The sequence below is a fragment of the Bubalus kerabau genome, chromosome 22 (genome assembly GCF_029407905.1).
Source record: "Bubalus kerabau isolate K-KA32 ecotype Philippines breed swamp buffalo chromosome 22, PCC_UOA_SB_1v2, whole genome shotgun sequence".
NCBI lineage: Eukaryota > Metazoa > Chordata > Mammalia > Artiodactyla > Bovidae > Bubalus > Bubalus kerabau.
This window is the reverse complement of record NC_073645.1, coordinates 22,954,598-22,977,897: the sequence shown is the minus strand read 5'-3', so window position 1 is coordinate 22,977,897 and position 23,300 is coordinate 22,954,598. Positions and strand designations below refer to the sequence as shown.

The window sequence follows — 23,300 nt, the reverse complement described above, 5'->3', positions numbered from 1 at the left end:
TACATGCTGTTCCCTGTAGTGTGTTCCTTTTTCCCGCTAGTGTTCACATGAATGGCCTTGGGCAAGTCTGGGAAAAGCTGGCTTTAGCTAGTTACACAAGGTTCTTTACTGCAGGGCCTCTCCGTGCACCTCTACATGTAGGCACACTCGTTTCTTTCTCAAAACCACCCTGGGAAGGAGCATGGTCCCTGTGCTGTGTCACAGTCTGTGAAATAGGTTATGAATTGCTCAAGGTTCCATGGCCAGGAAGTGGTGAAGGCTAGGTGCATGAGTGTTGGGCCGATCCTACCTTTGAAGTTCACATAAAACCCCCAACAAAATAGTTATTAGTATCATTTATTTAAGGCTTCCCTCGTGGCTCAGATGATAAAGAATCTGCCTGCAATGCAAGAGATCTGGGTTTGATTCCTGGGTTGGGAAGATCCCTTGGAGAAGGGAAAGTCTACCCACTCCAGTATTCTGGCCTGGAGAAATCCATGGACAGAGGAGCCTGGCGGGCTATAGTACATGGGATCGCAAAGAGTTGGACATGACTGAGCAATTAACATCACATCATTTATTTACTGTTAATGAACTTTAGGAGCTTCCCAGCTGGTGCTTGTGGTAAAGAGCCTACCTGCCAATTCAGAGGACATAAGAGATGCAGGTTTGATCCCTGGGTTGGGAAGATCCCCTGGAGTAGGAAATGGCAACCCATTCCAGTTTTCTTGCCTGGAGAATACCATGGACAGAGGAGCCCAGTGGGCTACAGTCCAGGGAGTTTCAAAGAATCGAACACTACGGAGCATGCGTGCACAGTGAACTTTACAGCCTGTGGCAGCTCCTGGGAAGAACCCCAAGCAGTCCTCGTGCAGGTCGCTCACTAACTGTCCTGTGTGCTGGTTGGAGATGGTAGTAGGTGAGAGATTCCAACCTTCCACAAAGTCCATCAATACTTCAGTGACTGCCCACCTGTTGGTTGTCCCCTTGTTCCTGTCTTGGTTTATAACTACTCAATAAGCCCTCCCTGCTCCCTTGTTCCTTTTCCCAGCCTTTGGTTGGAAATCACTGGAATTGGGCTACTTCGGCTCCTCTCCAAAGGGCCTGCAGAAGTGAGCCAGTGTGACCAGCACAGTGCTTCAAACGCTAGCCTGGATCTGGCCGCTAAGACCTTGAACTTGAAAGGCACCCAGTCCAGTGCCTCGCAAACACAGGGCTCCGAAAAATGCCAGCCCGTCTCATTTTCATCCTCATGCTCCTTTCTTGTCTAAAGTCACACTCTGGCTTCTCATCTGGGTTTTAATTTCTGTTTCTGAAATTTGTTCTTGCAAGATCTTACCCATCTGACATCCCAAAGCAGAGCGCAGGGCTTTCCTGTAACCTTACCTGCAACCTCACACCTGGCCTTGAGAGGGGTGCCTCTTCAGGCAGGTGGCCCTCAGGTAAGGTAATTATGTGTGTGCCTCACCCCACCCTACATCTCATACGAAAACCACTTTGGAACTCTGAGATGCAGGGGCAAGGAAAACAGCCATAGTCCAGGAAAAGGATTTTTATTTTATTTAAAAATTATTTACAATGTATTGAGGCTTCATAAATACTTTATTTCAAAATCCTCTTTTTTTTAAACTTTTTTTTTTAACCTGAAGAAAATCTTGGGATGGGGTGGGGTAAAGGGAGAGGAGTGGTGACAGGCTCCTTAGGGATTTTGCAAAGAGACGGGTGTACAGCAACAGCGGTGGCCTAAGGGGTAATGAAAGGAAGACCAGCCAGGCGGAACCCTTGGGTCAGTGGCCAGCTGGGCAAGAAGACTGCGTGACTGCAGACCTTGTTTGAAACAGCATTCACCGGTTTGGGTCAGAGGCACCCAGCACCAAGGGCTGACACTTTGGCTGTTTTTACCAGGCAAGGGTAGGTGTTGGGGGTAGGTGGTAGCTGTGAGTTATTTACGAGAAGTCATGCACTGCTGAGCCTCAGGCAGGGCCAGGCAAAGGATGTGAAGTCAATAATACACTGCTGAAAAAGGCAAAGTCCACTTCCACATGCTGTGCCCCTCCTGTTTGCAGACACCTGCTGGGGTTTGGTGGGGACCAAGTTACGTGGGTGTATGCTGTACAATACATTAGGGTATGCCAAGGACTTCTGACGATTTCCACTTGGTGGGTGCCAGCTTTCGCCATCGATTTGATGGACACTTGGGAAGACCATTTACAACTAAAAATCTGTCTCAAACTACCCAGTATCCACTTCATTCTGCATTGCAGAAACTATGGGCTGAAAGTTCCACTAGTTAAAATAGTGGATTTTAATACTTTGCGGGTCTGAGAACTTTGAGAATTGTATGAAAGCTTTAGCCCTCTGGAAAACACACATAAGAAGGCAGACACTAAATTCTGACAGAGTTAGGAGTTTCATAGACCCTCTAAGTCCAACAATGGACCCCCCTGGAGTGACGGACCCCAAGTTAAGAACCCCTGAGGTAAATGTTCCCGTGGGTAAGCATTTTCTTTTGAGATGCAAATAACCCAGAGGAATTATCAGTTTCTCCACCCTCTATGTGATTATTGATTGAATGGGTATAGGGAGGTGGGAGTAATGGTTTTGGAGGAAGATGAGGGAAGCCTGAGAATTACATCCCCAGAGAAAAGTTAGGGAATGGTTTTGAGATGAGCACTGGATCACTGGATCCCTGATCGAGGGAACCCAATGGGTGGGATATACATCAGAAAGGGATACAGGTGTCCCAAAGACAACCTTCACTTCCACATTTTTCGTAAGGCTGGCTCTGTGGTTTCTGATCAGGTTACTCTTCAAGCAGGTCCGTGCAGTCATCCTGCCATCTGGTGGTTATGCTTGGAATTGCACCTGTCCCAAGTGAAGTGAAGCGGGGTTCAAGTTGCTCAGTCGCATCGGATTCTTTGCGACCCCATGGACTACACAGTCCATGAAATTCTCCAGGCAAGAATACTGGAGTGAGCATCCTTTCCCTTCTCTAGGGGATCTTCCCAACCCAGGAATCGAACCCAGGTCTCCTGCATTGCAGGCGGATCTTTACCAACTGAGCCACAAGGGAAGCCCAACATCAGGTGAAAATGGTGTTCAATGTACCAGCTCTCTCTGGTACTTTATTCAGAGATCTGGTACATTCTCGGAATAAAGTACACTCAGCTGACTTGACGGAGTGGAGAAAAGGGTGGGGGCGGGGGAATGGACAAAAAAAGAAGAGTGATTCTTCAATATTCCTGTGTAATACACACTGAAGCCGCGTGAGAGCTTGCATCCTTCTTGGCTGACCTGGGCACTCTTTGGTTTGTCATGGCTAAAACTTTTCCATATATATATATATATATATTTTTTTTTTTTTTTTAAATTTAAAACCTGAAGTTCCATCTCTGGCTCCCAAATGGGTTTCTCTTCTTCTTGCTCCTCCTCTTCCAGAGCAGATTTACTGATGGACTGATGACTACTAATCAGGAGCCAAAACAGATGTGTCCCTGGGAAATACAGTGACTTGAGGTTCCATTTCACATTCTTTTCATTCCAGCCGAGACACACCTCCCAGGCTGCTGGAACCCTCTTCTAACAGGAAACTGGTCACCAACAGTTTTCTGTCCTGTAACGTCACACGGCAGCATGACTGAGTCCCGCTGCTCTAATGTTCTGGAGAAATTCTTGGTGCATCTCCCGAACTACCCCTCCTACCTGCTGCCCCAGCCTCCTTTGTTCTCATCTGCCAGTGGCACCTTTTGAGCTAAGGGAAGCATGAATATGGTGCCAAGGGACACCAAGGAACAGGAAGTGCATCAGGGGTTAGCCTAGAGTGGCATTGTCAGCCTGGGGTCGTTTCTTCTGCAGTCCCAGACTGTGCTGTGGATGAGATCATTTCTAACATGTTCCACTGGGGCACCTCTTTCCGTCACGGCCACCGCAAGGCTCTGAGTCAAACTGGAGGCGATGAGAGAAAATCTGCCACACCGACGGCTAGGGGTGAAGAGGTGGTAAAGAAAGCAGTACGCTCTGTCACCAGTGGGAGGCCTTGGGGAGAAGCAGATGACGGGAGGATGGGTTCTCCCCAGCGCTCTGGAATCTCACGCCCCCAGTGGACGCCAACAGCCCTGTCATGTGATGAGAGGCGTTAAGTTGGAGTTCTCCTCAGAGGTTCTCTCTCCATCTGGTGACCTCTTCCTTTTTCGTCCACCTGAAAAACACAGTTTCTAAGGGTCAATCTGTAAGGCTGGGAGAACATGAGTACTCTCTCGGGGGCCCAAGCGCTCTTCAAAATAGAAGCAGGAATGGAGACAAAGCCCTCGATATTGTGGCAGTAGTCTGCACTGTCTCCAGGTGCTAGTATCAGCATATGCACATCTTGAAGGATTAGAATGCACCTTCCACCTGAGATGACATCTCCAAAAAGCCACACGTCCAGACTAGTGCCAATATATGGGAGATTTCCTGGATGGGATCGAGCGAGGCCCACACGGTGTCCCAGGAGCATGCCTCCTCATCCCCAGCGCAAGTGGTTGCCAGACACCCTCAGAAAGAAGACTGGTCTCACGGACGTTGATGTCCCTGAGCCAGAGGTGGTGGTGTAGCTGGGAGCCATCCCCAGGGACCTGCACTCTCTAGATCAGAGGCAACCTCTCTCTGCACTGGGGTATGTGGGGGTGGAAGGGTACTCTGTTCCCAGCTCCATTGTTTTTGGAAAGGAGTATTTTTCACCTTGTTCTCCCTGCCATGGACTTCCTTCCACAGAGGATATTGCTCTCCTTTTTATTGAGTTTCCTGAACACAAATTTTCTTTAAAAGACCAGATTGTAAGTATTTTAGGTTTTGCAGGCCATTTGGTCCCTGTTGCAACTACCCAACTCTGCCATTGTGGCCATCAAAGACTAGTGGGTTCTATAATCCAACAAAGTGAAAGTGAAAGTGTCTGACTCTTTGCAACCCTATGGACGGTAGCCTGCCAGGCTCCCCTGTCCGGGGAATTCTCTAGGCAAGAATACTGGAGTGGGTTGCCATTCCCTTCTCCAGGGGATCTTCCCAACCCAGGGATCAAACCCAGGTCTCCCACATTGGAGGCAGATTATTTACTGTCTGAGCTACAGGGAAGCCTCCTTATTTTTTATAGGAATGGGCAGGGGAGGAGGTCAGGATTTGATCTGTGGCCATGGTTTACAGACTCCCGCCCTAGACAACTACCCACTGAATGGGACAGATGCCCAAACTATCAAGGGTGCAGTACCTGCCCAAACCCCATTACAGGTTTCCACAATTGTACCTCATTAGGGTTCCCAAAAGGAGTCAATGGTTTCTCCTTCAGGAGTAAGATCCTAGCATGTTTTCGTACTAACCAGCTGGTGAGTGGTTTTCATCCTGGTAAAGAAGTACTCACTCAAGGTTCTCAGCAACTTCCTGCCCATGGTTTCCTCCAAGTCACTGCTGCAGGGGCTGGCCTCTGTGTCCACATTGATATGACAACATTCACTATCTGATGCTGAGAAAAAGAAAAGAAGAAAGAACACAAGCCTTCCCACCTGAACACTCAGGGATCCAGGTAGGGTGTTTTTTGTCAATGTTCCTTGGCAGGTGAAAGCTCAAAACTAGAGCCAAGGCAGTGGTGGCTGTAACATAGAAGGGATGTCCAGGAAGAAAAAGGCTCTAATTACTTAGCAAGAGGCTTTTTAGGGCCACAAAAGGAACTAAGAAACAAGAGAAGAGGAGCAGGAATCCAACTTTCCAAGCACTGTTAGGTCAGACAGAGACGGGAACACGAGCATTTCCACTCAGTATCTGCCAGATAAGAAGCACCTTGGAGGACAGGCCGGGTGTCCCCTTCACCCTCCTCTCCTTGCATGGACCCTGAAAAATCACAGGGCTCAATAGCAACTAAGCTCATGTGCTCTCTTCTTCCACCAAACCCGGGGGATTCAGAGAACTGCCCGATCTGAGAGCTGGAAAGGGACCCAGGCCCTGACCACCAATGCCTCTGAATCTCATTGGGGAGGCAGATGGTGTGGTGGACTGGGCAAGTCATTTCCCTTCTCCGGGCGTAGGCCCTCTTGTGTCATACGAGGAGGATGGACTGGAATAATCTCCAAAGACTGGCCCATCTCCTCTATTCTCATTCCTTTGATATAAACTTGCTACATGTGTTAGCTATTAAAATCAGTGTGCACAGGAGGAAAACCATCATTCTAAATTCAGGTCCTGGAGTTGTGATTACGCATATCCTCGATTTTCTGAGTTAGCCACAAGTTCAAACACGTTGTCTCACTGACTTCAAAAGTCTGTGAGCACTTGTCAGGCCACTGCTCTGGACCTGGGGGATCTCAGACTTGCGGACTAGGGTGGGTCTGGAGGCGGGATGGGTGCTGGCCTTGGGGTCGTTCCTGTAGGGGGTGGCAGAATACATGGAGATGACTAGCTTGATGAGGCAAGCATAGAAGGATCTCAGGACTGGTGGGACGCTGGGAGTTTGGAGCAACACTGCAGTCAAGACAGGAGTATTCAGTGTCTCCATAGGAGGTGCTATGATCTCAGAGATCAGGACAGATCCTACAGATTACTGCTAGTCTCAGGGACTCAAAGAAAGGGAAGAGCCCTGCCAGTAAGAGCAAAGGCTGACCTCAGTTTCCTAATATACGTGCTCAATTGCTCATTTCTGTCGACTCTTTGCAACCCCCAGGACTGTAACCTGCCAGGCTCCTCGGTACATGGGGATTCTCCAGGCAAGAATATTGGAGTGGGTTGTCACGCCCTCCTTCAGGCGATCTTCCCAACCCAGGGATTTAACCCAGGACTCCTGCATTGCAGGCGGATTCTATATTGTCTTGAGCCACCAGGGAAGCCCTTCCTAATCTATAAATTAGGCCTAATAATAACTTCCTAATATTTAGGGAGCACAGTACCAGGCCTGTGATGCGCCCTCCTATAAATGTTATTTCATTTCTGCTCAAAGCTACTTCATGAAGTAGCCACCGTGATTTGTATCTATTAACATAAGGAAGAATGGGTTTCCTTGGATGCTCAGTGGTAAAGTACCCATCTGCTAATGCAGGGAAGTTTGATTCTGGGTTGGGAAGTTCCCCTGGAAAAGGAAATGGCAACCCACTCCAGTATTCTTGCCTAGGAAACACCATGGTCAGAGGAGCCTGGTGGACTACAGTCCACGGGGACGCAAAAACGTCAGACATGACTGAGCGACTGAAAAACAAACATAAGGAAAGATATCTATTAAGCTAAGGGAACCGAGTCTTAGGTTAGAGTAACTTGCCTAAAGTTGCCGAACTCCTAAATGGGGAAGCCAAGGTCTGAATCCAGGTGGAAACCTAGCTAACAGTGTTCTGAGAACAAACTACCGCGGATCTGATGCCTGGGAGAGGCATAGTAAGCCTTAATGTTCCTTCCCTGGTAGCCTAAGGAAGTGGGGAGTTTTACGTGGGGGCTCTGGTCCCAGACTTCCCTCACCTGGCTCACCTGGGGCCATACCAGGACCCAATGGCCTTGACCCATTCCCCCCTTTACTCCCACGGGACTCAGTTTCCCTCCCTGACCTGCTCTAGCGGGCACAGCGGCAGGAGACAGCGAGAGCTGTTGCGTGTTCTGCTCCTCAAAGTCGGTCATTTCCTCCTGGGTGAAGGCCATCTCCTCCATCCTCAGGTACACGACCTCGCCAGGGCTTCTCAGCCCATCTGAGCGGCTGCCTGGGGAGGACAGTACGTGTGTCACCTCCCTGTTCTGGAGGAGACTTGGGGCCCTCTGGGGACAAGACTGCAGCTCTGGGCAGGGCCGAGGAGGGAGGCGGGGCCGAGGAGGGAGGCGGGGCCGAGGAGGGAGGCGGGGCCGAGGAGGGAGGCGGGGCCGAGGAGGGAGGCGGGGCCGAGGAGGGAGGCGGGGCCGAGGAGGGAGGCGGGCAGTCCCCGGCGGGGCTCATCACCTCCCAACCGGCTTACACGGCAGGCTGCTCCGGTGGCTCAGGAGGGTGGCAGCAGGGTCATCCTTGGGAGTCTGGGGTGTGCCCCGGGTCGTGGAGGCCTCCATGTCGGGGGACTGGGGTGAGCTCTCCATGTGGCAGGCGGTGAGCGCGTTCTGGTACTGCTGCCGTGTGATCTGGAAGATGGAGGCAGAAATGTGGGTTGAGGTCAGAAGTTGGGCAGACCCCTCCCTGGACCTGGCTCACCTTCCTGAGCTCAGAAGCACCCCCACTAAGGTGCTTTGGAATCTTTGGCCTTGGTGGTCTGGGATCCATGTTCTGGGGCCCAGCAATGAAGGGGCAAAGAGGGAACCCCTTTGCCACTAGCGTTCTTCTGTTCATTTTTGTTGGCTCTGGACTCTTACACATGGAGGAACCTTCTCCTGAGACCCAGGAGAGGATGGAAGGCCCTTCAGTTAGCAGGCGGTTGCCCATGGAGAGGTTTAAAACACAGGCTTATGTTGTTGCCAAGGGCCCTCTTCCTAAAGGGCAGTCAATGGGGACTCAGCAAGAACAAGATCCCCAACTTGTGTAGAGGCTGAAATAAGAAACCTCCATATGAAGAACATAAACTTTGGCAAAACCACGGATGAAGTCACTTTATTACTACTGTTTTTTCTAATGCCTTCCATAATCATATAGGAATCCATTTGAGAAATCCTTCAAGAAAGTAGTGCCAGGAAGAAGCTCCTTTCTGTAGACGCACTGTATACTTCTTTATATTTAATGAGGACTCAAATATCCACTAGGCTTCCTTTTTTTCCTTTTATGACAGGAAGCTCACAAATTCATTTATTTGCAGTAACAAACTCATTCCTGATAGTATTTGCACCAAATTGGCTTGTAATCTCAACTTTTTATTTAAAACATCATTGAGTTATTTATTTTTGGAAATCCTATATATTACTGGAAGTGCTATAAATATACTAAAGAGATGGAACTGATGATTTGATTTTCAGATGTTGGTGAAGTGCTAATGTTATGCAGAAGAGTTTGCTTTTGCAGACAGACATTGGAATATGAGAATAAAACCTTCCATCCATTCAGTGCATTATGGCTTACAGAGCACTCAGGAATGCGTTATCTCCTTTGGGCACCATGGCTGCAGGGGGTTAAGCATGAGAGGTCCTGTGATGCCCATTTTACAAATAAGGAAATGACGTTTAGAAAGGTTGGGGATTTGCCTAAGCTTTAACAGTTAGCAAGCCTTCAGAGTTCCAGCACTGAGATGTGCATTCTGCTTGGGAAAGTGCTATTCATCCTCAGGGGCCAAGGAGAGGGAAAGCGAGGTGGGACTGTAGAGTTCCAAGTTCTCTGAAGAGAAACTCCAGGGTCTGATAATGGGCAGGATCTGCCCTTGCAATCTGGTCATTTCAGTTTAAAGGGCCTTTACGCTTGCTGTCCAAGGGAAAGCATCTGAGCTCACCTCTGTACATTGTAAACGCACCTGGCTGCATTAGGCTGCCTTTCACAAAACTTTAGGGGAAGTCCCTCCAAAATTGCTATGTTATTTTGGGGGCCCATAGGCATCAGATGGGAGAAGACAATGGCAACCCACTCCAGTACTCTTGCATGGAAAATCCCATGGATGGAGGAGCCTGGTAGGCTGAAGTCCATGGGGTCGCCAAGAGTCGGATACAACTAAGTGATTTCACTTTCACTTTTCACTTTTATGCATTGGAGAAGGAAATGGCAACCCACTCCAGTGTTCTTGCCTGGAGAATCCCAGGGACGGGGGAGCCTGATGGGCTGCCGTCTATGGGGTCACACAGAGTCGGACACCACTGAAGCGACTTAGCAGCAGCAGCAGCAGGCATCAGATGACTGAAGAGAAGTAGGATACATGGTCTGAGCCAAGGTTATTATCAAAACTCAGTCTTCTAATGTTACCATGGGTTTCTAAAGGTGATGCTTTCTTTGGAGTCTTGAAGGTTCTCCTGGCTTAAACGACAGGAAAATGTCCTAAATGACTCTTGGTAAGCCCAACAAAGCACTTGATATTATTCTATTTGGGTTCTTTTAACTAGTTAGTTTAGATTTGGCTTCCAGTTTAGTTCCCTGGTGACTCAGATGGTAAAGAATCCGCTTGCAAGGCAGGAGACCTGGGATCAATCCCTGGGTCAGGAAGATCTGGAGAAGGGAATGGCTGCCCACTCTAGTATTCTTGCCAGGAGAATTCCATGGGCAGAGGAGCCTGGAGGGCTACATATAGTCCATGGGGTCCCAAAGAGTTGGACATGGCTAAATAACTAACACTTTTACTTTTTCACTTTTAGCTAAAGACCAAATGATTCTTTGCCTAAAAACTATGATGTAAAACACACTGCCTATTCAAGACAAAGGCACTGGGCAATGCCTTGGTTACCTGCTCTAGGGATCTCACAGCCTTGCTTTCACAATGCTTCTCTTTTAAGTTAGAAAAGTCACAAACAAATACGATGTCAACGAAAATGAAAGTTGCTCAGTTGTGTCCGACTCTTTTTCACGCCATGGACTGTTGCCTGCCAGGCTCTTCTGTCCATGGAATTCTCCAGGCCAGAATACTGGAGTGGGTAGCTGTTCCCTTCTCCAGGGGATCTTCCCAACCCAGGGATCGAACCCAGGTCTCCTGCATTGCAGGTGGATTTTTTACCATCTGGGTCAAAGTGTCATCTTAAAAGAAATTTGAGAAGGCACTAGCCAAATGTATTCAGGAAATCTCCCCAGCTGCATTTCTAGATTCAAGCATCACTTTTTGTCAGTTCCTTCCTCCTGTTCACCTGTGAAGCCTTTTCTACCTAGCATAGTACTATCCAAGAAAAACATAATGTGAGATCACATAGGTAAAGTTTTTTTTTTTTTGGCTGAGCAGCATGTGGGATCTAAGCTGCCTGACCAAGAACTGAAACCATGCCTCCTGCATTGGAAGTGCAGAGTCTTAACCACTGGACCACTAGGGAAACCCCCACATAGGTAATTTAAAATTCTCTAGTTGTCACATTTTAAAAAAAGTAAAAGCAAATAGGTGAAATTAATTTTATATATTTCATTTAGCTTAACATATCCAAAATAGCTTCACTTCAATGTGTCACCAACATAAAATAATTAATGAGGAATCTTACATTCTTCTTTGTATCAAGTCTTTGGAATCCAATATGTATTTTACATTCTAGCAAACCGCAGTTTGGATGAGCCACATTTCATGTGCTCAACAGCCACATATGGCCACTGGATTCTGTATCAGACACTGACGGTCCAGCAGATCAACTAGATAGCTCTCCCCAGTTTTGACAATCCAGCCTGGCACGGCCCCAGTGTCCCGCTGCTTGCCAGCACAGAACCACTGGTCCGGCTCAGCCCCTCTTTTACATTCCTTGAGTGCGCCATGCTCACTTGCCTTCCATACCCCTTCCTTCCTTCTTCCTCTTGGCCTTGGCTTCACTCGCCTTTTATTCTTTCCTAATTCTTCAAGGTCCAGTGCTTTCTCCAGCCAATACAGTGCTTAAAGTGTCATATGATTTCATAATCAGTTAGATACTACTCTGCATTGGTCACTGTCATTTGACTTACGGTTCTTTTCCCCAATTATATTTCTTGAGTACAGCTCATGGTACCAAGAACCATCATTAACTGCTTACCAAATACTTACTGATTGGCACCAAGCGAATGAAACCACTGTTCAAAGGACACCATGTTCTTATTCTCTTTTCACTACTGTAGCTACCATTTCTTAGCAATAGCTTGAGTTCAAGTTGTCTTTTACTCTAGCCAATTAAGAACTCAGTTCAGTTCAGTTCAGTTGCTCAGTCATGTCCAACTCTTTGCGACCCCATAAATTGCAGCATGCCAGGCCTCCTTGTCCATCACCAACTCCCAGAGTTCACTCAAACTCATGTGCATTGAGTTGGTGATGCCATCCAGCCATCTCATCCTCTGTCGTCCCCTTCTCCTCCTGCCCCCAATCCCTCCCAGCATCAGAGTCTTTTCCAATGAGTCAACTCTTTGCATGAGGTGGCCAAAGTATTGGAGTTTCAGCCTCAGCATCAGTCCTTCCAATGAACACCCAGGACAGGTCTCCTTCAGAATGGACTGGTTGGATCTCCTTGCAGTCCAAGGGACTTGCAAGAGTCTTCTCCAGCACCACAGTTCAAAAGCATCAATTCTTCAGCACTCAGCTTTCTTCACAGTCCAACTCTCACATCCATACACGATCACTCAAGTGTCCTCTAAATTACAAAAGAAATGGAGATCAGTTGATCTTGAAATTAACAGGAGTTAAGGGTACCCTTTGGGACATTCTGACTTAGCAGTCAATGCGTTCAGAAGTTCACCTTTCAGCCAGAGTGATGTTTCCAATCCTCTTATGATGTTCTGCTTACATTTTCAACTCTTGGGTGGTTTATTCATCCCTCAAGGGCTTCCCTGGTAGCTCATTGGTAAAGTATCTACCTGCCAGTGCTCGAGATAAGGGTTCAATCCCAGGTCAGGAAGATCCCCTGGAGAAGGAAATGGCAACCCACGCCAGTATTCTTGCCTGGGAAATCCCATAGACAGTAGAGCTACAGTCCGTGGAGTCGCAGAAGAGTTGGACACAACTTAGCGACTAAACAGCAACAGAAATTCATTCCTTAAAACACAATTTTGCAATTTAGAGATTCTGCCTCCAGATGGTGATGGGGCATCTGAGCCATGGTTACAATTCACTATACAACGTCTGCCAAATGTTCTTAATTTAAAGATGATATTAATATTTATGGAATACATTAAAGAATTCCTAAAGATTCTTTGGTACCTTCATAACTTATTAACTTCTATTAATCATGGCTTTGGGGCTTTCCCAGTGGCTCAGTGGTAAAAAATCTGCTTGCTGTGCAGGAGACTTAGGAGACGAGGGTTCGATCCCTGGGTTGAGTTGATCTCCTTGAGGATGGCATGGCAACCCACTCCAATATTCTTGCTTGGATAATCCATGGTCAGAGAAGCCTGGTGGGCTTCAGTCCATAGGGTCACAAAGAGTCAGACATGACTGAAGCGACTGAGCATGCACGCACACACACACACAAACACACACAGACACAATCATGGCTTTAATACCTTTCCCAGATACTCACTGGATATTGGATATACCTTTCTTTCTAATTTTATATTGAACTCAAATTACTCCTGGACTTAATGAACAGTTCTAGAACTTAGTCTGTTGGACAGGAAAAGCCTCTGCAGCCAGTCACAGCGGCTTTGGCCAGTGAAATCACCCCTGAGCTTTCTCAAAAACTCTCTTTGTATTAAAAAAAAAAGGTGGGTTTGAGGAGGTGAGTAAAAGAGCAACCTGAACATGGCCCTAAAAGTCCATTCAGTCAGGAGAAAAATGTCATCTCAACTTATATTAAAAAACAAAACAGAAAAATCAAACCCTTATGTTAAACAAGAGCTTGAACTTACAATGTTCCCTTCTGTAGAACAACCCATTGCAATTGAAGTTTTTAAGTGACTTGAACCACAAGTTGAAAGAGATTTCTGAATAATATTTTACTAGGTTTCTAGCCTTCCCTAAATTTCTACTTCTGACATGTAGCTTTCTCAATTTCAGAATATCTAGGTAGACAAAAGGACCTAGTGATGCCCTAGTGATGCCCTGCTGCCCCAGTCACAGCAAGGCCCTCTGGCCTGAGATAAAGGATAACACCTGTACCTGAGAACTGACCTCAGATTTGGAGTTCTCAGCATGCCACTGGCTCACTGTCAGGAAAGAGACATTCCTTTTATGTTCCTTGTTATTTATAGAATGTTCCATTTGTTTTTAGGAGTGGATACATGAGATATGTGAGATCAATTGTAAGTTTTAGGAAAATCCTTACAAACTTAGTGTTGGGTATTCATCCTAACAGGGCTTCCCTGGTAGCTCAGACGGTAAAGCGTCTGCCTACAATGCGGGAGACCCAGGCTCGATCCCTGGGTGGGGAAGATCCCCTGGAGAAGGAAATGGCAACCTACTCCAGTACTCTTGCCTGGAAAATCCTATGGACTGAGGAGCCTGGTAGGCTACAGTCCATGGGGTTGCAAAGAGTTGGACACGACTGAGCAACTTCACTCACTCACTCATTCATCTAACACATTCCATTTTGAGGAACAGCCAAATCCATCTCCTAAAAGTGCTCTCCAAGCTGTAAACTCCCAGAGATGTTTCAGAAAACTCTGGGTTTATCACAGTTGCTCGTTACACATGACGCCTCAAAATCTCCTTCACTTTTCTCTCCAAAGCCTCATATGGATTTTCTCGACTTATGATACAAATGGCGTTATGGACTGGATGTTTGTGTTCCTCCAAAACTCATATGCTGAAATTCTAACTTCCAAGGTGATGGCATTAGGAGGTAGAGCCTTGGAGGTAGTTAGGTCATGAGCAGGGAGCCCTCATGAATGCGATCGGTGCCCTTATAAGAAGGATGCCTGCTCCCTCTGTCTCTCCCTCTCCCTGCTCCTTCCCACCATATGAGGATGCTTCTCCCACACAGAGAAGACAGCCATTTTCAAACCATGAACTGGACTTTCACCAGATACCACCTGGATTGACCAGCACCTTGAACTTGGAGATCCAGCTTCCAATGTTGGTAGTCTGAGTCGCCAGTCTATGGTAATTGTTATAATAGCTAAAATAGACTAAGACAAGTGGAAAGACCTGAGAAACGAACTGAACAAAAATTCCCAATGCACTTAAAACAGAATCCAGACCCTGTGCTCTGGCCTAAAGATGCCAGGTAACACTGCTACCCACACTCTATTTCCAACTCAGGTCAGCCTCTGCACATAATGCGCCAGGCCAAATATCCTCAGACCACCAAACTCTTTCCTGGCTCTGTCATTTCTGTCTTGAACATTCTCTCCACAGCCCCTTCCAGGTCCCAACAAAAAATGTCCTTTTCTCAGCCTGCTCTAATAACCATTTCTAAAGCAGCCTCCTTGCTGACTCTGCCCAGGCACTGTTTATCCCATGATGTGATTTATTCCCTTCAGAGCCTTCATCACTCTCCTAAATAACCTAGGTTACTGATGTGGTTACTTATTTATCACCTTTCTCCTCCTATGAGCCTGGAAGCTCTAGAAAAGCAGGAACTTGCAGTCTTGTTGACCACAGTATCTTGTTGATGCCTAGACAGTGCTGAGCACGAGCAAGTAGTCAGTAGATACCTGTTGAGCCACTGACTCATATCATGACATTCAATTTCTTTTCCCATAAACCACGTGCCCAGTACTACCAACCACTGAGTTAGCACAGCAGAATTTCTCTCCTCCTACTTTTTCTTATCCCATTTCTGAGGATGGTCTACAATTACAGGGCTTCAGGGCTGGAGGCAAGAGGGAGGAGAATCGTGGAATGTGGTTTTCTGAGGTTCAACCTCATTGTCACGATAGACTAGTTAAAGTGTCCACAATCATACATACCATGCATACTGTTGGATTAGTTACTAAAACACTTTCCCCTGGCTCCATCAGCTCTGATTTCCCTGAACTCTCTCAAAGCCCAGTGACTTGAGGGCTTGGACTCTGGAGACAGAGAGACTTAATCTTGCTTGGTTCTGCCACTTCCCAGCTAGGAGACCTTATACTCCTCAAACTCCCACGTGTATGTGCGCTGAGTCACTTCGGTTGTGTCTGACTCTTTGTGACCCCATGGACTGTAGCCTGCCTGGCTCCTCTATCTGCGGGATTTCCCAGGCAAGAATGCTGGAGTGAGTTGCTGTTTCCATCTCCAGGGGATCGTCCTGATCCAGGGATCCAACCAGCATCTCTTACGTCTCCTGCATTGGCAGGTGAGTTCTTTACTACTAAGACCACCTGGGAAGCCCCCCACAAGCTCCTACTTCACCTATAAAGTGGGGATGACAGAGTACCTACCTCTTAAGGTGGTTGTGGGACTAAGTGGATAATTCAGATCAAGGACTTAAAGTGCATGGCACAGGCCACGCCACCAACAGTCATTACCCCAGCCCACTCCACAGGTACAGCCCCTCCTCTGGTAACTCTCCAGGGTTACTTTTATCAACGATGTGTATTTTAGTTCAGGGTGTCTACAGAGTCATGGAACACAGAAAGCCAGTCAGCACACACCGCCCTCAAATTATCAGGGTGAGTGTTCTGAACAGAAGGAAAGGACCTTTTCCCACCTTTGGGATTCAGCATACCCTCATCCCCTGCAACCGGGACGACAGTCACCGAGTGAGCACGTTGGGTGTTTAGCTGGACTCGGGTAAATGGGTTCCCTTCTGATCTCAGGCCAAGTGTGTAATGATTTGTGGAATGCTAGCAAACAAAACCAACAAAATAAAACCTATCAAAGCAAGAGAAAGGAGGAAATCTTAGAATATGTTTGTCTAATATTAAACTCAATGAGGGGTATGAAGAAACAGCTTTCCTTAATTATAAGGTGATAAGCATTGCTGCCTCTCTCCCACTTGCAAAGTGATTCTCTTCAAATAGCTCAGGGACAGGGCAAGGTGGTATGATAATTACTACAAAGATTTTCAGCTAACATAACAGACTGCCTTGTGTTTTAGATTTCTAGATAATAATATGTGAAACCTGATACATATGTAAGATCATAGCTGGGATTCCCATGAGGCTCAGTGGTTAAGAATCTGCCTGACAATGCAGATGCAGGAGATGAGGGTTTAATCCCTGGGTCAGGAAGATCCCCTGGAGGAGGAAATGGCAACCCACTCCAGTACTCTTGCCTGGGAATCCCCACAGAAAGAAGAGTCTGGTGGACTAGAGTCCGTGGAATCACAAAGAGTCAAACACCACTGAGCACGCATGGAGGCACCTGGGAAGCCAGTATACACGACTATATTGTTGTTGATTAGTCCCTAAGTCGTGACCAACTCTTTTGTGACCCTATGGACTGTAGCCTGCCAGGCTCCTCTGTCCATGGGATTTCCCAGACAAGAAGACTGGAGTGGGTTGCCATTTCCTTCGCCAGGGATACGCTCCTATATGCTTGGTTTATTAATCCCCTGCAAATGTATCTTGAATAAACCAAATCAACCTTGTGCCAATGATGGGGCAACTAAAGGAAAGTCCTGCTGGCAACTTCTCTCAGGCAAGCTAATTCCCTATCTCTTCCTCCTCAGTTTCTCCACTTGAAAAATGGGGTGACAGTCATGAACAACCAGGGTTCAAATGAACAAAGGAACGATAATAGTGACAAATAATGAACAGAATAAAACTGACTGGAAAAAACAAAACAAAACAACTGACTGAAACCATGGCATTTGGAAAGCTGAGGTATGGGGAACGGGGAACAGAAGGCTGCAGGGTCAGGGTGAGGGGAGGGTCCTCTGCGGAGTTACCTTCACGAACTGCACGTCGCTGAGGATGTGGACCGAGTAGTCGGGTGTGTAGAGGTTGTTGCTGCTGCTGCACAGCTGGGTGTTGCTCCCCCCAAAGTCGCTGCGCTCACGGTTCGGAGACTCCGAGCGGTTCAACCCACTGCAGCGGGAAGGGGACCGGTTTACTGCAGACGAGAGAGGAGATGGGGGGAAAGGCAAGGAGGGTGGGGTGGGGAGGCAGTAGAGGGAAGAGAAGGAGGGAGAGAGAGGAAGGGGTGTGGTTTACTGAGGTCCCGCAGGACATTTAGGTTATGGCAGCATGGGGCCCTCACCTCTCCCCGCAGAGCCCAGGAAATGCCCTGCTGCTCCATTTATGTGTATCAAATTCAGACCTCCGGGCTCCACTTGGCTCAGGCTCCTTCCCTCCCCACCACCTCTACCAGCGAGGAGCTGAGTGGTCCACTGCCTTTCTTGGTTCAGGGGTAAGGAAGGGAAGGAGATGAGGACCCCACTGTGAATGTGGGTGGCTACCCCAGACCAGGAGACCCTTTATTTACCAAAGTGAGTTATTTTATATAAACTCCATTCACAAACCTTCTTTTAGAAAGGCTGAAGCCTTAGGTTTGCCCTAAAAACCACCTGGCAAGCACAGATAACCAGCCCTCATTGTGGTGAGGCATTTCAGAGGGAATGTCAGGCCTGCCTCCAGGCAGGGACCAGCATAGGCCCACAAACCATATGGATAGATATTTAAATCACATCAATAAACCGTTAAAATATGCTCTATGCTTCTCCTTGACAAATACACCGTCTTGACAACCTAGTAGGCCAGGTCAGGCTCCTTAGAGTTTTGTGCCAGAAAACAGGCTGTAGGGGGAGACCCTGCCCTGCCCTAGGGCTTCCCGGGATGGTTTCCTAGAGCTCTCTGGGTGGAAAATTCAGGATTCTTGTATCTGAAATATGGTCTAGAAGGAAAAACACAGCTCTGGGTGGTACATCCCTTTGGCTCTGTGAACTACTCACCCCGCAGAGAGGAGGTGGAGCTGGGGAGGGCCAAAGTGGGGCCCCCTCCAGGGTGGATCTCAGGCAGGGCTCTCTTTAGGCTCACAGGCCAGAGGCCGGAACAATGCTCCAGGCCTTCGGTCAAAGGCCTCCTGAATATTCCAAGTCAGTCTCTCCGTTTTCAAGAACAATTTCTTGGAAATGTTCAATTATGACCGTATCACTGGGTTTCAAAATGGACTGGGAACTGCTCTCCCAGGATCAACAGAAGAGAGATCCTAAGGTGATTCTAGCATTATCTCCACCACAGAATAACCCTGAGTGAGACTGCAAAGCCCTTTCCACCACTCTGCATCCCTCTGACACCACTCTGCATTTCTTCCCAAGAAAGAGAAGTGGGAAGCTGTGGCCTCTCCTAACACAGTCAGTTCAGGGGCGCCAATGAAGAGCCTGATTGTTTAGAGATTAGGCTCCTCGGTTCCTTGGAAGAACTTTAGGAATTTAATTCTGTTTCTTAAGATAATGCTGCCATCCATCAAAATGATTAGCATCTCTTTGGAGTGACTTCCGGAGGTCTGAAGGTCTGTTTAGCTGTCAAGCTGTTACTGTTGTGGAAAGATTAAAATGACAATATGTTGAATCATTTTCTCATTAGAGCCAGAATAATCATTGCCTTGATCAGATTATAGAATTAAGGGTTCTACCTCCAGTCTTTCCCTTCTCAGTTAAGTGCCATCCGCATATACACTGTTACTTGAACCAGAAACCTGGGAGTCTCCTGCGACTCCTGCCAATCCATCAGCCCCACATCAGGTCTCTGTTTCCGCTCAAGTCCCAGTTACCGTCACTCTTGCCTAGACCACAGTCTGGTCTTCCCACTTATAATCTCATAATCTGTTCTCACCTCAGCTGTCAAAAGCACATTTTCAAAACACAAATCAGGGGACTTCCCTGGTGGTCCAGTGGTTAAGAATCTGCCTTGCAATGTAAAGGACACAGGTCAATTCCTGGTGGGGGACTAGGAACTAAGACCGCATGCCACAGCTAGAGAGTCCGTGTGCTGCAACGAAATAGCTTGAGTGCCACAACAAGATGCAGCCAAATAAATAAGACCCGATGCAGCCAAATAAATAAATATTAAAAAAAAACAGAAAAACACAGAAATCAACTTCCAGTTGAATCTAAGCCCCCGTGACTTGACCCTTAGCACTAATCCCCCCACGGCTTGACCCCTGCTTTCCCATCTGATCTCCTCCTGGGGCTCCCTTCCCACCATGCTTATTCTGCTCCAGCCTACTAGCCCCCTTGGGGATTCTCAATCATGTAAGCCTCCCCCACCTCAGTAGATGCCATTTCCCCTTCTCCCCTCCCCCTCATTTTACCCTCATGCCCCCTTTTTTCCCCTCATTTTACCCCCCAATCCCTGCACTCACTTTTCAGTCATTCAGTTCAGTTGCTCAGTCGTATCCAACTCTTCGTGACCCCATGAATCGCAGCATGCCAGGCCTCCCTGTCCATCACCAACTCCCGGAGTTCACTCAGACTCACGTCCATTGAGTCAGTGATGCCATCCAGCCATCTCATCCTCTGTCGTCCCCTTCTCCTCCTGCCCCCAATCCCTCCCAGCATCAGAGTCTTTTCCAATGAGTCAACTCTTCACATGAGGTGGCCACAGTACTGGAATTTCAGCTTTAGCATCATTCCTTCCAAAGGAATCCCAGGGCTGATCTCCTTTAGCATGGACTGGTTGGATCTCCTTGCAGTCCAAGGGACTCTCAAGAGTCTTCTCCAACACCACAGTTCAAAAGCATCAATTCTTCAGCACTCAGATTTCTTCACAGTCCAACTCTCACATCCATACATGACTACTGGAAAAACCATAGCCTTGACTAGATGGACTTTTGTTGGCAAAGTAATGTCTCTGCTTTTGAATATGCTGTCTAGGTTGGTCATAAATTTCCTTCCAAGGAGTAAGCGTCTAAGCGTCTTTTAATTTCATGGCTGCAGTCACCATCTGCAGTGATTTGGGAGCCCAAAAAAATAAAGTCTGACACTGTTTCCACTGTTTCCCCATCTAGTTCCCATGAAGTGATGGGACCAGATGCCATGACCTTAGTTTTCTGAATGTTGAGCTTTAAGACAACTTTTTCACTCTCCTCTTTCACTTTCATCAAGAGGCTTTTTAGTTCCTCTTTACTTTCTGCCATAAGGGTAGTGTCCATCTGCATATCTGAGGTTATTGATATTTCTCCCAGCAATCTTGATTCCAGTTTGTGCTTCCTCCAGCCCAGCGTTCCTCATGATGTCCTCTGCATATAAGTTAAATAAGCAGGGTGACAATATACAGCCTTGACATACTCCTTTTCCTATTTGGAACCAGTGTGTTGTTTCATGTCCAGTTCTAACTGTTGCTTCCTGACCTGCATATAGGTTTCTCAAGAGGCAGGTCATGTGGTCTGGTATTCCCATCTCTTTCAAAATTTTCCACAGTTTATTGTGATCCACACAGTCAAAGGCTTTGGCGTAGTCAATAAAGCAGAAATAGATGTTTTTCTGGAACTCTCTTGCTTTTTCCACGATCCAGCAGATGTTGGCAATTTGATCTCTGGTTCCTCTGCCTTTTCTAAAACCAGCTTGAATATCTGGAAGTTCACGGTTCACATATTGCTAAAGCCTGGCTTGGAGAATTTTGAGCATTCCTTTACTAGCATGTGAGATGAATGCAATTGTGCAGTAGTTTGAGCATTCTTTGGCATTGCCTTTCTTTGGGATTGGAATGAAAATTGACCTTTTCCAGTCCTGTGGCTACTGCTGAGTTTTCCAAATTTGCTGGCATATTGAATGCAGCACTTTCACAGCATCATCTTTCAGGATTTGAAATAGCTCAACTGGAATCCCATCACCTCCACTAGCTTTGTTTGTAGTGATGCTTTCTAAGGCCCACTTAACTTCACAGTCCAGGATGTCTGGCTCTAGGACAGTGATCACACCACCGTGATTATCTGGGTCGTGAAGATCTTTTTTGCACAGTTCTCCTGTGTATTCTTGCCACCTCTTCTTAATATCTCCTGGTTCTGTTAGGTCCATACCATTTCTGTCCTTTATCGAGCCCATCTTTGCATGAAATGTTCCCTTGGTATCTCTGATTTTCTTGAAGAGATCTCTAGTCTTTCATATTCTGTTGTTTTCCTCTTCTCTGAAGACCCAGTCTGGCCACCTTAAGAATATTCCCCCTATTTTCCTCTATCACTGTCCCCTGTTCATCCCTTTAAAGCACTTTTCACAAGTTTTAATTAATTACATGTTTGTATTTATTTGTAATGTCTGCTCAGTTCAATGCTAAATTCCATGAGGGCAGAGACCTTGTCTTTTCTGGACATTGTTGTATATCCGGTATCTACCACAGTGCCTGGCCCAGAGTAGGTGCTCATTAAAGAAGGATGGAATGACCAAGTCAGCACCTAACAGTCCTTGAAGGAGTTTTTATTTAGAATCTAAATTTTGTTTTTAAAAAGGTTTCAGAGCCTTTTAGTCACTCTGGAATCAGAAAGCCTTTTCCAGCAACCTAAGTCATTCCCGGTAGATTGACTTCTTGAAGTGAGGGGTGGGCAGAAGGACACTCCAGGAATGCACTGCCAAGGCCCCATAACTTGAGGAAGAGGCCTCAGGAAACATCAGAACCTTCTGTTTGTCTATTTAATAAGAGCGTGTGAAACCAGGAGGCCTGGAGTCCTACTTACCAGCCGGGTGACACTGGAGTGACCAGGGGCCGAGAGGGACAGTGATGGTGATGTGGAGAACAGAATAAAGCACCAGTGTGACTGTAAAGAGCAGCAGTATTGGGCAGAAAAAGACGCATTTCACATTTGGCCCTGGTCCCTTGAAATAAATGGACAAGGTCTGGCTTGCCTAGATCCACTGCGGCTGTTCTGAGGTGGTGGCTGACTAAGTCAGTTGGTAGTGCTTCCTCAGGTCTGGTTGTCATGGAAAAGGGGGCAGGCAGCCCTGCAGGAGTGTGGCTTCTTTGGTGCAAGAAGAGTCTGGAAAACCACACCTTGATCTGGTAGGTTTTGTCCTCAACTCAGTTTGGAACAAAGAGAGTGGGTGTGAGCAGGGGTTTGTGGCTTCAGTTACCCTGAGAAATAACCACTGCTCCTTGATAATCCTCCACTTTGCCTGGTGGGACCTGTGCCCCACAACCCCACATGTCTGTTGTACATTCTCATCCCTTATGTCACCATTCAAGACAGCTTCAGTGAGGCTGATAGGGAAATATATCGTGCCTACTAATCAACTTCTGCTTACTTACAAGCTATGACAAACCTAGACAGCATATTAAAGAGCAGAGACATTACTTTGCTGACAAATGTCTGTCTAGTCAAAGCTGTGGTTTTTCCAGTAGTCATGTATGGATGTGAGAGCTGGACCATAAAGAAGGCTGAGCACTGAAAAATTGATGCTTTTGAACTGTGGTGTTGGAGAAGACTTTTGAGAGTCCAGTGGACCGCAAGATCAAACCAGTCAATCCTAAAGGAAATCAGTCCTGAATATTCATTGGAAGGACTGATGCTGAAGCTGAAACTTCAATACTTTGGCCACCTGATGCCAAGAACTGACTCACTGGAAAAGACCCTGATGCTGAGCAAAGCTTGAAGGCAGGAGGAGAAGCGAACAACAGAGGATGAGATGGTTGGATGGCATCACCGACTCGATGGACATGAATTTGAGCAAGCTCTGGGAGTTGGTGATGGACAGGGAAGGCTGGCGTGCTGCAGTCCAAGGGGTTGCCAAGAGTTGGACATGACTGAGCTACTGAACTGAACTGAACAGAATTAACTTCTGCCTGAATCACTTCCACTTGCTATTGAAAACAGAGGAAACAGTTTCACCCGTTCTTCCCAAAGCTCTCGTCTTCACTGGCACCCAGCGCAGGCATGTTACCCTGCTGTCACTCATAGGGCCCACATGTCAAACACAAGCAACATCACTGTTGTGCTGGGAGGAAAAACATGTTTCTTTTTTTTTTTTTTTAAGTAAAGACAATG

At 47.1% G+C, this 23,300-nt stretch overlaps 1 protein-coding gene across 1 annotated transcript in view; it reads right to left on the bottom strand.

Moving 5' to 3' along the window:
• Nucleotides 1-4,037: 4,037 nt before the first annotated feature.
• CNNM1 (cyclin and CBS domain divalent metal cation transport mediator 1) overlaps nucleotides 4,038-23,300 on the bottom strand; it is a 66,391-nt gene continuing 47,128 nt past the window's right edge. Inside the window, exons 7-11 of the mRNA XM_055561064.1 lie at nucleotides 17,275-17,438; nucleotides 7,932-8,088; nucleotides 7,533-7,682; nucleotides 5,372-5,473; nucleotides 4,038-4,177 (exon numbers count right to left, since the gene is read on the bottom strand). Coding sequence (XP_055417039.1) covers nucleotides 4,098-4,177; nucleotides 5,372-5,473; nucleotides 7,533-7,682; nucleotides 7,932-8,088; nucleotides 17,275-17,438 — 653 coding nt within the window. The 3' untranslated portion in view covers nucleotides 4,038-4,097. The remainder of the gene's footprint in view (nucleotides 4,178-5,371; nucleotides 5,474-7,532; nucleotides 7,683-7,931; nucleotides 8,089-17,274; nucleotides 17,439-23,300) is intronic.